Genomic DNA, 15605 nt, shown 5'->3' on the forward strand with positions numbered 1-15605 from the left:
CACACAATTTCAGGGCCCATCTGACACTATTCAGAAAAAAAAAATGTGCTTAAAGGTGTCAATTCTCTAATTCCATTCTCCATTCCAGATTTCCAGTAGAGCATTGTTGTTTTTAACACGCAAGTACTTCACAAACCATTAAGCATCAGAGGACTCCTTGAATGTTGCCATGTCCTCTCTAAGTCCCAATACCCAGACTCATGTAGTACCTATACTACAAGCACAATGTGCAATAAACTCAGAAGGGGCATAAAACAACACTGTTAAAGGCTCAATGTAATAAAAACCATGTTTTTCAAGCACTCTTGCCTCCTCCCTCCTGCCCCAACATTTCCCAAGTTGGAAAGCCACAAATAAATCTCAGGAAATACCTTTGATATGACCTGCGTGTTACTGGTCAGTGTTTGGTTTGCAATGTGCTCCACGCACTGTACGATCCTAGTACAAGCTTTATGCTCCTTTTGTGCCATCCACAATGCATGATCATTTACCAGCATTATATTGCTGGCAATCTCAATGACAGCATCTGCAAGCTGCAGAGGGAAAAAAGACACTGCAAAGTATTTGACTAGTGTTCAACAATAACAACAGAGCCCAACTGAAAGCAGTTGTATTTAACTGATCTATTGAGAATTTCAAATTCTTACGCATCAGCTCATGTTCAGATATTCTAGCCATAATAAATTGATTTCTTATGGATATAACTCTTCCCAAGTTAGTGATTATAAAGCCAAAACTATTTCAGAGTTATACAAGCCCAAGTAAGTATATTTCAGAGATTAGATATAAAGTGTTGCGGATTTCTTTCTCATTTTTTTTCCCATGAGTATGGCTCCAATCTAGAGAAACCCTGACACAAATACAAAGTTACATTGAAAGAAACTCATTTTAAGCATTCAACTTATGCTTAAGTTCTATTGTGATTTTCTCATAAGAAGCCTTGGGACACCCACAAGCATCCACTTCCCCAGTGATGGTGGCCACAAATCTGGAAATGAAACAGGACGTGTTTTATAGAAGAGATGCTTATTATCATAGGCTTCAAAACTCCTCAAAGTTCAGTCCCAGGCAGGCTCTTTTTTGACCTTTTTTTTTTTTTAAGTTCCAGTTAGGACTTAACCCACAGTTAAGCTCCTGGAGTGAGCCCCCTGCTGGAGGCTGTGGGTTCAGTCCTACCTGGGACTTAAAAAAAAAAAAAGTTCAAAAAAGAGCCTGCCTGGGACTGAACTTTGAGGAGTTTTGCAGCCTCAACTGGTCCCCCTTTTGGCAACTAGAAACCAACCTTTATATTTTGCAGCCATGGAGCACCTTCCCACCTTAAAAAAAAAAAAATTATTCCTCAGTGGGATTTGAACCCCAAGCCTCTGGCTTCACAGATCTACAGTTTAACCACTGAGCCACCAGAGCTCTTTGGCTCAAAGTGTTTGGAACTATCACTTGAGGCACTGATGGCCACCAGCTGGGCTCAAGACCTTATATATTTGTTCTGAACACTTTAACTACTGTACAGGCTTTCCTATAGCCCAATGGAGAGAGTTTCCTATAGCCCAATGGAGCACCTCCCCATCTAAAAAAATGGGGTGTTTCACTCCAGCTGTGGCAGGAGTGCTTTTGCTATCAGGGAGCTCACACGGGATGGACGTGGGTGTGTGTGTGTGTGTGTGCGCGCGCGTGTGCGTGTGCATGTATAAAAAATGGTTTAAAAATAAATAAATAAATAAATAAATAAATAAATAAATAAATAAAATGTTGTGAGTTCCTACACCTATTTTTTTACAAAAAAAGCACTGGTTATCATAGTGCCTGGCACACTGGGTCAATTCATACCAGCTTCTGAGCTTACCAATGGTTGGCATGTGTGTTTGCAAGCTCTGCCCATGGTTTGGGGGCTCAGTTCTGCTCTACAACCTCAGTTTGGTAGGATGCCATTGAATTGAACCATTTATGTATTAGCATGCTGGATATCATTGAAAGAAAAGTTTCCTCTGGGAAATTGTGTCTCTCATGTGCTTGGGGCATTCTGAGCCTCTGGGAGGCCCAGAAAAGCCTCCAGAGGCAAGAGCAGCAGAGCTCCCATAAGTTTCACAGGCTTGCAGGGTGCGACTTCCTGACCAATGGTGGCCATTGCATACAGTGGCGTCACTAGGATTCGCGTCACCCCATGTAGTGGGTGGGGCAACGCCCCAGGTGGGCGTGGTGATGTACCATTGCACCACCCCCACCGGTTTTTTGGCTGTACCTTTTGTTATAACACAGATGTTTCAATGTGGTTTGTTTCATTGCATTCTGCATGAAATTACGCATTGATTGATATATAACATGATGGTCTTATTCCTCCAAATTCTGATTTTAGTGATTTTGAAAACTTGTAGAGTCTTACACACACACACACACACACACACACACACACACACACACACACATCCGTGTCAACTTACTAACACCTTATTGCAGCAGTTCTCAAACTTGTAGCACTGGGACCCAATTTTTAGAATGACAATCAGTCCAGGACCCATTGGAGCTGATGTCATGGCCAGAAGTGACATCATCAAGCAAATTAAAATAAATAATTATAAATAATTAAATTAAAATAAAATAATTAAATGAGATTCCAGTCCTGTTCCACCAAGTGAATCTACTTTGAGGTAAGTCCTATTATGGTCAATGAGGCTTACTCTCAGGAAAGTGTGGGTAGGATTGCAGCCTGTGAGCCCAATCCCATGCATGTCTACTCTGAAGTAAGTTCCACAGTAGTCAATGGAGCTTACTCTGTAGTCTGCCTGCAATAACAACCCCCCAAAAAGCATCAGTGAGCTCTTCAGCCCTCCCAGTGCCCAGTTTAAAGTTCTTCTATTTCAGGCACATCAGAATAAAGACCCAGTTGGCTTCACAAGTGCAAAATAGAAAACTTTACCCTTACCATTCAAGCCTCTTTTTGGTTCGTTTTAAGGGGGGGAGGCTGCCTTCTGGAGCGGCTCCATGGGATCAGGACCCCTCCGGTGTCCTCACATTCCCCTTTGCCTGGCCTGACCACCAGCCAAGGCATGTCTGCCTACTCACGAGTAAATGTGACTGTGAGACTGCTTTGCTTTCCACAGGGCTCCATAGACTGGGAGGGAGGCAGCTGGGAGGGAGGAACCTCCTTCTCCGGTGTTTTTGGGGGCTGCACTCATTGGATGAGGACCATTCTGATGTACTTGGAGCCTCTCAGCCTGCCTCCACTAAGGCAAGTCTGCCTACTCACGAGTAAATGTGGCCAGGTGGCTTCGTTTTGAGCTCAGACCCGCAGCTCTGAGGGGAGAGCTTCTCGGGTGTTTTGGGGGGCTGCATTAATTAGATCAGGACCATTGTGGTGTCGTTGGATTCCTCTCAGCCCGCCCTTTCCAACGGACTATGGCAAGTATGCCTAATCGCATGTAAACGCGCGATACGGCTCACTTTCACTTTCCATAGGGCCCCATGCATTTTTTCCTTCTGGTTTTTTGACCATAACTTTTGAACAAAAGCAGTGATTTCAATTCTGTTTCTTGCACTGCACTCCGCTGGCTATTCCGCATCCAACGGTGTATGGCATGATGCAGTAGCTCCTAAACCTGCAATGTTAGCACATCCTCCCCCAGGGCGCGTCACTCCCAGCACGTCACCTGGTGCGGTCTGCACCCCCCGCACCCCCTTAGCAATGCCAGTGATTGCATATGTGATCTGTTGCTGGCCGGAAGATTGTTAAGGGGCACACATCTGTAATTATAATTTCATTTCACTACATTCCATCATTCATCCCATCTAGTGGCTAAATGCGGTATAATGTCTATACCAATGCATTCTGGGGTGGCAACTGAGGAGCAGGGAACTTAGAAGTGGGTCTTTAAAGTTATTTTACCACTGATTTGGTTTCCACTATATATTTTTTTAATCCACACAAAGCGGTGGCTATTGCTGCTGGAGTGGACAGAATGACCACTGTGCCACAGATTTGATAAGGCACCTTTCGCTGCTACTGCCACTAGTGTGGTGGGGAGAACAGGGAAACCTTGGAGAAGCTCATTGTGGCAAGCAAAGTGTGCCAAGAGTTAAAGGTAAAAGAGGCTGGGCCAGGCCTGCCTTTCATTATACACATCAGTACATAATTCAATGAAAATCATTAATCTCTCTACTCAGATGTCTGGTTGAAAAGTCACACTCTGTCTTAAGGCATAAATTGACTATTGAATTTTTAATTCTCTATAATACACATTTCTGAAAATGGCATTGAAGTTTATATCTCTATAAATTAAAAACAAGATTGCATCCCAGATGTGCATGCTTGTGTTTTCAACATTAAAAGATAGCTTGTCCATTAGCCAGACCGTTCTTACATCTTTGATCTCATCCATGAATATGATTAGCTTCTCCATCATGTAAGCCACATAGATAACATCCATCTCATTTGCAAAGCTGACAGCATCTCTTGTATAGGTTGCAAGCTGATGGGAAAACTCAAGTACATTGGTGGCATTAAGATGCATCTGAAGAAAAAAAAACACAAAAGAACTATTGCATATCAATTGCAGCTAAAGGTTTAACCATACTTGATCTTTTAAACTATAATAAATTCTGCACTGCAGATGAATGATGTCATTAATGTAAAATTCATTCTCAACCTGCAAAAGTCTGCAAGGTGAAATGCTTACAGTCTGGCTAAGCCAACAAACAAGGCTATGCACAACAAGTTCTTGTTGAGCAACTTTCACCTTCGCTGTTTTCATGGTTTTTTTTTCAGCAGCTTAAGAACTGAACAAATATATGAAAGATAAAAAGAGCTGTCACGTGCATCATGCTTGTATCTGCATCATAAGCAGCTTGATTTTCTTGTGTAAACCTAGAATGCTTGCAAAAGTTGGATACCCAGGGCATTTAGATCCTGTCAATGTTATGTTTCTTAGATAACAGAGACGGTAACTTTGGTTTTGTGCAGTGTGCTGATAAGAGATACACAACATCTAGAGAACCGTGGGTGCATAACAATATTCTCACAGTTTACCTGACTAAAGGCATGAAGGACTTGAGTTGCCTCTTTTGAATAAGGACATTCGGAATAGCTTTCTTCAGCCCACCGACCTGTGCGGTTACACTTACGCCATGCTTTCGATTCTTCTGCTCCATTCAGAAGGGAAACTGAATTGAGTGAATACTGAAGACAGGGATGGTAAGCAGTTATTCCAGCCAGAGTTTTGGGCCATCTATAAGCAAAACAGTAAGCAATTTCTAAATACCATACTACAATAAATTACAAACATACCACATACTAAATAAATAAATCTATTTATAAGCAAGCTTGCAGTCCTAAACATACTTATCAAGGAGTAAACATCATTGAACTTTATGGGATTTACTTCCATCAGATACTTGCCTAAGACTGGAAGCCATATAGTGATTCTTCGTGCCTGGTTCATGTTAGTGAACACTACAAAGGTTCAATAGTTTTCAAGCTCAAACCTATTGCTGATGGAAAGAAACTGGCAATTTATGTGGACAATACAATACAATACAATAAATAACACTAATGAAAAATAATACAATTGATAGAATATCTTAAATAGATGTTTAGCTTACTATTGGGGATCTTGAGCCTCAATGAAATAAATAATACAGGTGGACCTTGGTTTCTGCAGGTTCAGTACCCGTAGATTTCAAAATTCCTGGGTTCTGAACCTACAGGGAGGGCCATCAGTAGCCCTCTGAACCTGACTAGAGCTTGAGGACCCCAAAATCCATGGATTCCAACATCTGTGGATTTCAGTATCTGTGGGGGTTTCAGGAACAGAACCCCCACAGATAATGAGGGTCACCTTATATACTCCTTTAATACACTACAGCCCAATCTTAACCAACTTTCCAGTGCTGATGCAGCCACAATGTAGCCTTGAGGTAAGAGAACAAGTGTTCCCATACCTTGAGGAGACCTCTGTAACTGCTTGCCCCATCTCATTATCATGGCTGCATCAGCGCTGGAAAGTTAGTTAAGATGGGGCAAAAGGTATGTCCTGTTCTGGTTATAATGGCACCCAATAACATCACATAGACAAACTAGCATGCCAGGGAGAAAGCTAGGCTACAACCCTCCACCCTGATATCTAGTTTCCTATGTGCAGACAATGTTTTCATATGGAGGAACATTCAATCATGTGATTCTCACAACTGCAGTCTAAGGTGGTGCAGCTAGGTGAAGGATTTACCATCACAATGAGAACTAGGCCATAGTTAGGCCCCACTAAGATTTGCAATCTTTTTTTTTTTCATAATTTCCAGTCTGCAAGGAAAAGAAAAGCCCTACAAAGCTGGCTACCATCACTACAAGGGTGGTAACAACATGCTGGTATAGTAATAACAAACCCTGAGACTAAAATTACTTGTGTCAGGCATTAAAGTAAGACGTTTGACCAAGTTATTATTTTTTAAAGGGCTGCTGCATTATACATTGACAGAGTCTGAGCCAGTCACATCTTTTCACTTCTAAACAAAACTACAGCAGAAAGAAAAATGGTCTTCATTTTCCACACCTGGCTAACCACTGAAATAAGTCATTACGAGAAGAAAAGTCTCTGAATGCAAAATGAATCATGGGTAGAATTTTATAAATAATTAAACTGCATAAGAAACTACAGGGCATTGCTGTCTTGGTTCTGGATTGAATGTCACTTCTAGTGAGCTATTATTCTGTAGTATATTTATTAAGGGGCGAGCACTTGCTCTGCTTTCAAGTCACTCCAAATGATGACACTTTATCTTACAAAAGAAATCAGTTGGACTCTTCAGCAAAGAAAGTACTCTTATATCGCCATAATATTGGTACTTAAAACCTGGAAACAGTAGGACACATTTTTTAAAACCTCAAAACAATAAAATAAAATAATCTCTTATAACGAGAGGAGAAAAAAAAAAAACCCAAATACAATCACTACCTCATAATAGCTTTTGTTCACTGAGGCTTGCATTACAAATCCTTACAGCAAGTTTTCAATTACAAATACCGCCTGGGCCTGTCAGCTCAAAAGATTCAACCTTTCCATTACATTTAATGCTTCTCCTTCCTTTAAAATGAACCATTCTTTTTTTAGTTTTGCTTTTGTGGTTGTGATATCTTGCTTCCAACATATTTGCTATAATAGCAAAACCTCAGACACCCTTTTCATGATATGTTATTGGCATGCAAGCTGCATCCAAGAGGAGAAACCTTTCAACGAAGCTTCAGGTGTTAGTGTTAACTTTAGTTCCAAAGACGTTCTTTACAATTCTGAATTCATTACTTTGAAATGCCAAAGGAATCTATAAACTCAGCATGCATTTGATGTAAGTTTCTAAAATAAATTTGTGCGGACTTTCTGAAAGATGATCAATAAGGACAGAAATGCGAATTCCTACGCTTTTTGATTTATAGAAAATGAAATGGCAAAATGCCTTTGGCGTTAGTTGAGCATTTATATATTTTTTATTTATAAAGAAGAGGATGACATTTACTGGCAAGGGAGTGAAAGCTGCATTATGTAGCAGTAAGTACAAGTTGATCTAATATATTTTAAAAGTGACTCATTAAACAGCACCTCAGTTTGAACTCCTCTATGCTGAGTAGAGATGCAGTCTGCAGTGACAATCATTTCTTCAGATATTTGCAAGTTCCAGGAGGTATGATCATGTTACTCCACTATTACATCAGTTACACTGGCTGCCAGTCTGTATCTGGGTGCAGTTCAAGGGGCTTAGGTAAACTGGCTTGTTATCAGGGTATATAAAGGACAATCCTCCCCCCCCCCCACTTCCATGTTCCACTGTCAGCAAATGTTCAGCGATGATGACAAAAGAGATGACTTTCTCGGTAGTGGTGCTTTTCATGTAGAACACTCTACTGGGAAAGATGTGCATGGTTACTGCTCCCCCATCAATCCAATGACAACTGAAAACCCATTCTTTTAGGGCTGCATTTTAGCTTAAATTTGCTTAATTCTGTTATGGATTCATTCATTCGCTCTGCAACCACTATATCTTTCCAAAATTTGGAGATCCTGTTTTTGTGTCTTTGCTGGATTTTTTGTGGTTTTCTGTTTATTTAAATTGACTGTAAGTTGCCTTGGGCTCCTCCTGATTAGAGGAGAAAAGCAATACAAAAATAGTTTAAATAAATCAGGGGTGCCCCAACCCCAGCCCGGGGGCCATTTGCGGCTCTCGGGGACCCCCAGTCCAGTCTATTTGGACCCCCAATCCAGTCTCCAATGAGCCTCTGCCCCACCAGAGACTTGTGAACCCATGCTGGTCCGATGTGACTGCTTTCAGAGCAAGGGCCAACGGTTTGACCTCTCGTGTGAGCTGTGGGCCGAGAGCTCCCTCTGCTGCTTGCTGTTTCACAGCTGTGAAGCAGAAGTGGCAGCAAAGGAAAGGCTGTGCTTTGCACAAGGCTTTTTATAGGCCTTGAGCTATCGTGAGACCTTCACTCATTCATAAAAGTTCCACCACTAATATATTCACTTGTGTAAATTTATTCAAATTTTAAATGTAAATTAATTTTTTCCCAGCCCCTGCCACGGTGTCAGAGAGATGATGTGGAGCGCCTGCCAAAAAGTTTGGACACCCCTGAAATAAACAAAGTTGAAACCTTAAATGCATTTGCACATATCTTTAGCCACAGGTTTGTTAATATACACAAAAAGTAGAACTTGAAAAGCTGGTCTATGAAATGATGCCCTGAATATGGATGGTTCTTCTGCTAACTTAGTCTTGATAATATATTTCTTAATGTTCCATGCAGGCAATTGCCAGTTACCCCAAAGTATAAACACAGTCCAGCCATGAGCATGCCATCAGAATTGCCATGAGATATGGCTCCTACTAATAAATAATCTGTTTGAGCACAATGTTATAAGAAATTGAGCTGGGATAATTAGTCACACTTCTGAAGAAATATTTCTGCAATGCATCCTGAAACATAGAACAAGACAGTTCTGAAATCCATTTCTGTGTTTATTCTGTTTTTGGCACTATGAATAGTAGAGACAATGCTGCTACAGACAGACAATAATAAACACTGGGCAGCAGTTCTGCTCAAGGAAAGCATGATTTATTTTTGATTATTTTATAGATTTTACAAACCAGAAAATCATACCTGAAATCTCCTTTATTGTTAATGATTCTTTCAGCAGGACAGTAAGGTGCAGCTGTTTCTAGGACGACAATTTCCACTTGCTTAGAAATGCTTCCATAGGAACTGTTGACCATACATTCCCACATTCCTGCTGCATCAGTGTCAATGCTGGACAAGATAAGCTCACTACAAAAGAATGAAGAATAGGTAAGTTTTTAACTTGCCGAAATGTACAAATATATAGCTATGAAAACTCTTCACAGGGCATTCTGCAATCCTCAGCAGTAAGGTCTTATTTCACATGCTCTCTTTCATGCGCTTTTACTTATTTATGCTACTTTGCAGCCTGTCCTACACACTCAAGTCCTATGGCAGATAACAGTATTACGACATTAAGCATACTTATGAGGGCATGTCGCTGATGTAGGAGGCTTCTAAAAATGTACAGTGAAGTCTACAACATCAAATATAAATCTTCCCAATTCCCATAAATTCAGCTTCCACCCACTTCCGCTATACAAAGAGGCAAATCTGACACTCGCAACCCAACCCTAACCTGCGCCAGCACAGCCAGGATGCATAGCCTGAGCTGCAGCCAGTCTAGTTTAGGAGGTGGCTGGACGTCTCCTTGGGGTAAGAAGATATTTTTCCCCTTACTCCATGTTGAGCCTCAGTCTGCCCTATGGGGCTTCTCGGATCTGGAAGGAAATTCTGAAAGCCTGGTGTAATGCTGGGAGGAGGCTTTAGGATGCAGCGGAGAAGGCCTCTGCCTTTGCTGATTCCACCCCCTTCTGGACCCAATCCACCCCCCTGTTCTTCCCTCCCCTATTCAGAAACACCCTATCCTTGCCTGCCTCCACCACCCGGCACAGCCTTACTTATTCCATCCTGCAGCATGCCTGGATGGAGCGTTGGTAGGGTGGCACAGGCCTCCCCCCTGGCACAGCTACAGGTGCCAAGTACGTGCTTTACTGCATGTTTGCATCACATTTGGCCAGCACAGCAGCTGCTGCACCAGCCGAGCCCAGAGTTTGGATCATGCTCTCAATCCCAATTCAAGAATTTAATTTCTCTAAAGATGGGATTTTTCTGTGATAACGAAATAAAAACACATAACACCTCTTTCTGCACTTCTCATTTTTGTAAAAAAACAAAACCAAACCACAAAAAACCAAAATCTGTGAAAAAATAAAACCATTCTCTAATACATCTACATTCTCTAAAACCCCTACATGCATGGGGCAGGAGGTCTGGTCTAGAGGGTTGAGCCTCCAATTGCCTAAAGATAACATCTGAAGGTCGCCAGTTCATGGCCACCAGCACCATGAATGGCGAGACCTTGAAGCAGCTGACAAGCTGAGCCGAGTTATTCCAACTGCTCTTCGGAAGGAGCTGCTTGTCAGCCTGTGTGGGAGGAGGCCAGAAAGTGATAACAGACCGCAAAAGTTCCATCTGAAATGTTGTGTGGTTCTTGAAAGATAGAACCTTTCTTTAATTGTAAAAATCCCAACAGAGATTTAAACAGCCTGCCTATGTAAACCGCCTTGAATTAAAGTCTGAGGAGAAATCTGACGATCAAGAAAGGCGGTATATAACTACCTGTAATATTATTATTATTATTATTTATTATTGTTGACACTATACCGCTTATATTACCTACCCAGTACAGCTTAATTATAATTTATAAAAACGCTTAGAATAAAGACGTATAACACCACAATTCTTGAAAATACCTAATTCTTGAAAATACCTAAATCTGTGAAAAAATAAAACCGTTTTCATCCACCTCTAATTATTTCTTTAAAAACTTAAATACTTTTCTCCCAAGTTGATCACATCTTTTTTCTGAACTGAAGACTGACCATTCAAAGACAGTGGCCTCTATTCAACACACAGTGTACTTAAGCTCACACATGTTAATTCTCTTAATTTCCCCGTGTTAGAATGTGGCAATTCATTAAACAACCCCCAAAAGGTTTTTTTTAAAAAGGAATTACAAATATTCTCATGTTTTTGGTAAGACCTTCAAGATTCACTTCAAAAATGATCTTCAGGTTTCATCAAACACAATTTTGAATTCTTTCTGGAAAGCCATTTTTGTTACGTCAAAATATCTAAATCTGGTCCTTAAGTATGCTCATTACTTTATTTGTTATCTGTCCCAGTGGTTCTCAAGCTTTTAGCATTGGGACCCACATTTTAGAATGAGAATCTGCCAGGACCCACAGGAAGTGATGTCATGACTGGAAGTTACATCATCAAGCAGGAAAATTTTTTAACAATCTACACTTACCCAGGAGGAAGTCCCATTTACTATAATTGTTAGGGTGCAATCCTAACCCCTTATGTCAGTGCTTTCCAGCACTGACATAAAGGCAATGCAGCTCTGTGGTAAGGGAACAAACATTCCCTTACTTTGAGGAGGCCTCTGTGAGTGCCACCCAACTGCAAGATGCAGCACACATCCCATTGGCAACGCTGTGCCATAGCTGGAAAGCACTGACATAAGGGGTTAGGATTGCGACCTTAAAAGCATATACAGACAAGCCTGTTAAAAGTACAGATCTGTAACATTTCCCTAGTGCAGTCACATGCCATGGTAGCATCAAGTCTAATATATTAAAAATAAAATATTGAAATGAATGGGGACCCACCTGAAATTGGCTCATGACTCACCTAGTGGGTCCCAACTCACAGTTTGAGAAACACTGATCTATCCTATTTTGTGCCTTATCCCATTAATGAAATGGATTTCCTTGCTTGCTTGCCCTGATCTTGTAAATCAAGAATTTACTATTAAATGTAGGAAAACTTTAATGACAAATGAGATGTTGAATTCCACAGACAGATCCCCATCTCATGTTTTGGACACAACGCTGGTAGACAATTTTGGGTTCAAGTCACTAATAGAGTATTACTTTGATCCACCACAGAAAGTATTCCAGAACATTGTGGTAAAAACCTTTGGTTGAAATGATTCTACAGTATATCTCATGAGAATTCTGTGCTATCTTGCTGCTGTAACTTTAAATATGGCTCAGAGTTTATTCTATTTAGTCACGGCCCTGAGCTTACAAAGGTAGAAAATCCCAAGCGCACTTTTAGAATGAATCTGACTTCATCTGTCTTTCTAGGAAAATCCGTCTTTCTTGGTAAATACTGCAGTATTTAACCCTTGCACAGAAAATCACTATTTCCTAACTCACTGGCACTAGTTCACTAGAACGTCAGGTACCCAAGGAATTATAGCTATAATGAAAGGTGTTAACTGCATCTGAAAGATATTAGTTTAATTTAAAGCAATTCTATTAAAAGATAGTGACTCAGTGATAGCAATTGCTACATTCACAGTCTTTCAGATTGTAGACTTGTCAGCCAGATGCTTGCAACTGATACAACACTAAAAAAGGCTAACCCCATTACCATAAAGAACTGCTGTAAAGGTTAAAGAAGCCACTGGTGATATAGAGACAAGATATTTCAAATGACACTATTGCCATTCAAGTTATGTTCAACCATCAAGGCAGTCACACCTTCTATAAAGGTGGCATTAGTGGCTGACCTTTCATTTACTTTATAACCCACACTGTGTGAACTGTTTAGTTACCAAATTGCTGTTCCCTCTCTCTAAAACTTGTGAGACCCATCTTTACCAATTTTTAGTGTAATCCCAACTTGTGCTGGAACAGGCGGGCAGCAGGCCTGCACTGTATCCAGTGCAAGTTTGGGGCTGAACGCAGGCCAGTTCGAGGTAAGGGGGGAAAATTCCCTTACCTTGGGTAATACTGCAGCAGCCCCAATGGGGTAACTCTGATCTGCGCCACCTAAATCAGTGGTGGAAATCCAAGCAGACCAGGGCTGGCCCAGGCTGCCTGGGAATGGGGCTAGGATCCAGCATAAGTCCTGGATCCTGGCCCCACCTCCTGCTCCCCACCCACTTGCCCACTGCCTCCCACCCCAAAGCAAATACCATCAGCTGTAGCTTCACACTCTGGGATGAGAAAAGTCAGAGAAATCTGTGCTCTAACAGAAGATAACTGTGAGTCCAATCTTATTCAACTTTCCAGCACTGACACAGTTGCAGAGCAGTCCAGAGGGAACAAACACTCCTTTACCTTAAGAAGGCCTCCACGACTACCCCCCCATGCTTGACTGCATCAATGGTGGAATGTTGGATAGAAGTGGGCCCTGCTGCAGTGTGGAGCTGATGTGTTTGAACAAGACCATTAGAAGATTAAAGTGTGAAAGGGTAACCAAGTGAGTCTGAACATTACTTCAGCACAGACTTGTCACATACACTTTCCCTCTTCACACAGAAGGATTCATCTTTTCCTTTTTCTTGTGCCAATAAAATATATTATGATGGCAGCTTTGCTTAAACACAACAACTGGCATTTTGCGAAATGTTCCATAATGTACAGTGGAAATTAATTCAGGAAAAGACATTATAGCACTCCACTGTAGGCTATAACACTGGTCAATGCCAAATCTGGAAGCTCAATATAGAGAAATTCATTTTAAATAACTAATCTAGGGCAAAGTATTTTCATTCAGAACATACATTTTCATAATTACAGTTATGCATAGCTAATTAAGCGGATCAGAGCAAAGCCTGATTATACAAAGCTATTCCTTCATTGTTTTGCAATAATATATTTGCAATTATTACATTCCATGCTAATGGTCATTTCAATGTCAAAAGTAACCAAGAAATAGGAGGGCACAGCAGCATATTCTAATTTTCATTCCCTGAGAAAGGTTTTCAGAATCTGACCTAATTTCCTGTATGAATCTGGAAGACTCAATCTCAGTTCTGGCAAAGAAAAGGAAACAAATTACTGGGATATGAAGACTGTTTACATTTAAAAACTAATAAAAAAAATCTTACATGCTCTTCGACTGACAGTCATAGAGGATTCTTTTCTCCAGTTTAGGCAAAAAGCCTCCTTGGCGTATCTAGTCCAAGGCACCATCAATTATTAATATGAACAAAGAATGTTTAAAATGAGTGGTGGTCCCTAGAGCACACTGCTGCACAAAATGAGGATCAAAGGTGGAACATGGAAAAATCAAGAGTGAACATGTAAATCTGGCAGTTTAAAATCAACTTAAACTTGCTAACATTATTCTCCTGGCAATGGGGTCCTTTAAATATTAGCCGAGGTGTGCGGGAGCCACTTTTCCATTAAGCAACTTCTATACGACTAGGCAGAACATTTAAATGACCCAAACATGTAGATAAGGATTGATCGTGTGGGTCTGTCACAAACGTAGCACCCCACTTAGCAGGTGTCTGGTCCCATGGGAAAGACCCACATAACAGGCACTGTCCATGTATTTGGGTCATACAGATATAGCATCACAAGAAAGGAACTCCAAGTTGCGAGCTGCATGTTTGAATGACAGCAGTTTTTGAGTAAACATCAAAAGCAACCACAGAATTGCATTAGTCTAACCTGGAAATTACCAGAGCATGAATAACCATGGCTAGGCTCTCTGTCTAGAAGTTACCACAGCTGGTGCACTAGGCCTCAGATAGGGAAAGGCACTCCATACCCCTGACTCCATCTGGGGCTCCAGTGTTCAGTTCAGTTTTATTACGGTCACCGACCAGCATAAAAATAACAATACATTCCTAGTATACAACTGAACATACATCACAGAGGGCTCCAGAGACAAGAGGGGTACTTCACTGGAGAGGGCCCATAGCTTCAGTGGAATCAAGAATAAGACTGCTAATATGATAATGCCTCTATACAGATCAATTACGTGACTGCATTTGGAATACACTATACAGTTCGGGTTGCCACAGTTTTTAGTCTGGCGAAAAAAGGTGATGGGGTGGTTGAAACATAACATTATGTGTAGTGTACAAATCAAAAGAGATAGGTGGGAAATTTAGGAGATTGGTACTTTTAATTCAACATCCTGTAAATATTTTACACGCAACACTGTAAAAATGTTTGTAGGGCTGGTTGTTGCTATCACTATATTTTTGGGGCCCACACTGAAGATTATGGGCTGAGGTGGGGGATTTAGGGTAGGCAAAAGGAGGTATTACTTCTCACAGCATATAATTAGGGCACAGTCCTAACCTCTTATGTCAGTGCTTTCCAGCACTGACATAAGGGCAATGCAGCTCTGAAGTAAGGGAACAAACATTCCCTTACCTTGAGGAGGCCTCCATGAGTGACAGCCAACTGCAGGTTGCAGCACATGTCCCATTGGCACTGCTATGCCAGTGCTGGAAAGCACTGACATAAGGGGTTAGGATTGCGCCCTTAGTCAGTTAAATTTGTGGCCAGTAGTTTGGATGGCTTTAGAAGGGGATTGGATAAATTAACCAATTTTTGCCCAGCCCACAGTTTGCACACGTTTGGTCCCTGTTGCATATTTGCAACGTTGGGCAGAAATGGCCTAAGAAAGGACGGCTCTATCACTGGCTTCTAGTCATTATGGCTGGGTGCTACTTCCAGGTTCAGCAGTAGTATTC

General features: G+C 41.2%; 1 protein-coding gene across 1 annotated transcript in view; it reads right to left on the bottom strand.

The window, feature by feature from the left end:
• The window catches only part of ADGRA1 (adhesion G protein-coupled receptor A1), a 391892-nt gene that overhangs the window by 184150 nt on the left and 192137 nt on the right, over positions 1-15605 (bottom strand). The window contains exons 8-11 of the mRNA XM_066621619.1: positions 9134-9298; positions 5021-5219; positions 4356-4505; positions 372-533 (exon numbers count right to left, since the gene is read on the bottom strand). Of these exons, the coding sequence (XP_066477716.1) occupies positions 372-533; positions 4356-4505; positions 5021-5219; positions 9134-9298 (676 nt within the window). The remainder of the gene's footprint in view (positions 1-371; positions 534-4355; positions 4506-5020; positions 5220-9133; positions 9299-15605) is intronic.

This window comes from Tiliqua scincoides, chromosome 3, assembly GCF_035046505.1.
Source record: "Tiliqua scincoides isolate rTilSci1 chromosome 3, rTilSci1.hap2, whole genome shotgun sequence".
NCBI classification, from domain to species: domain Eukaryota; kingdom Metazoa; phylum Chordata; class Lepidosauria; order Squamata; family Scincidae; genus Tiliqua; species Tiliqua scincoides.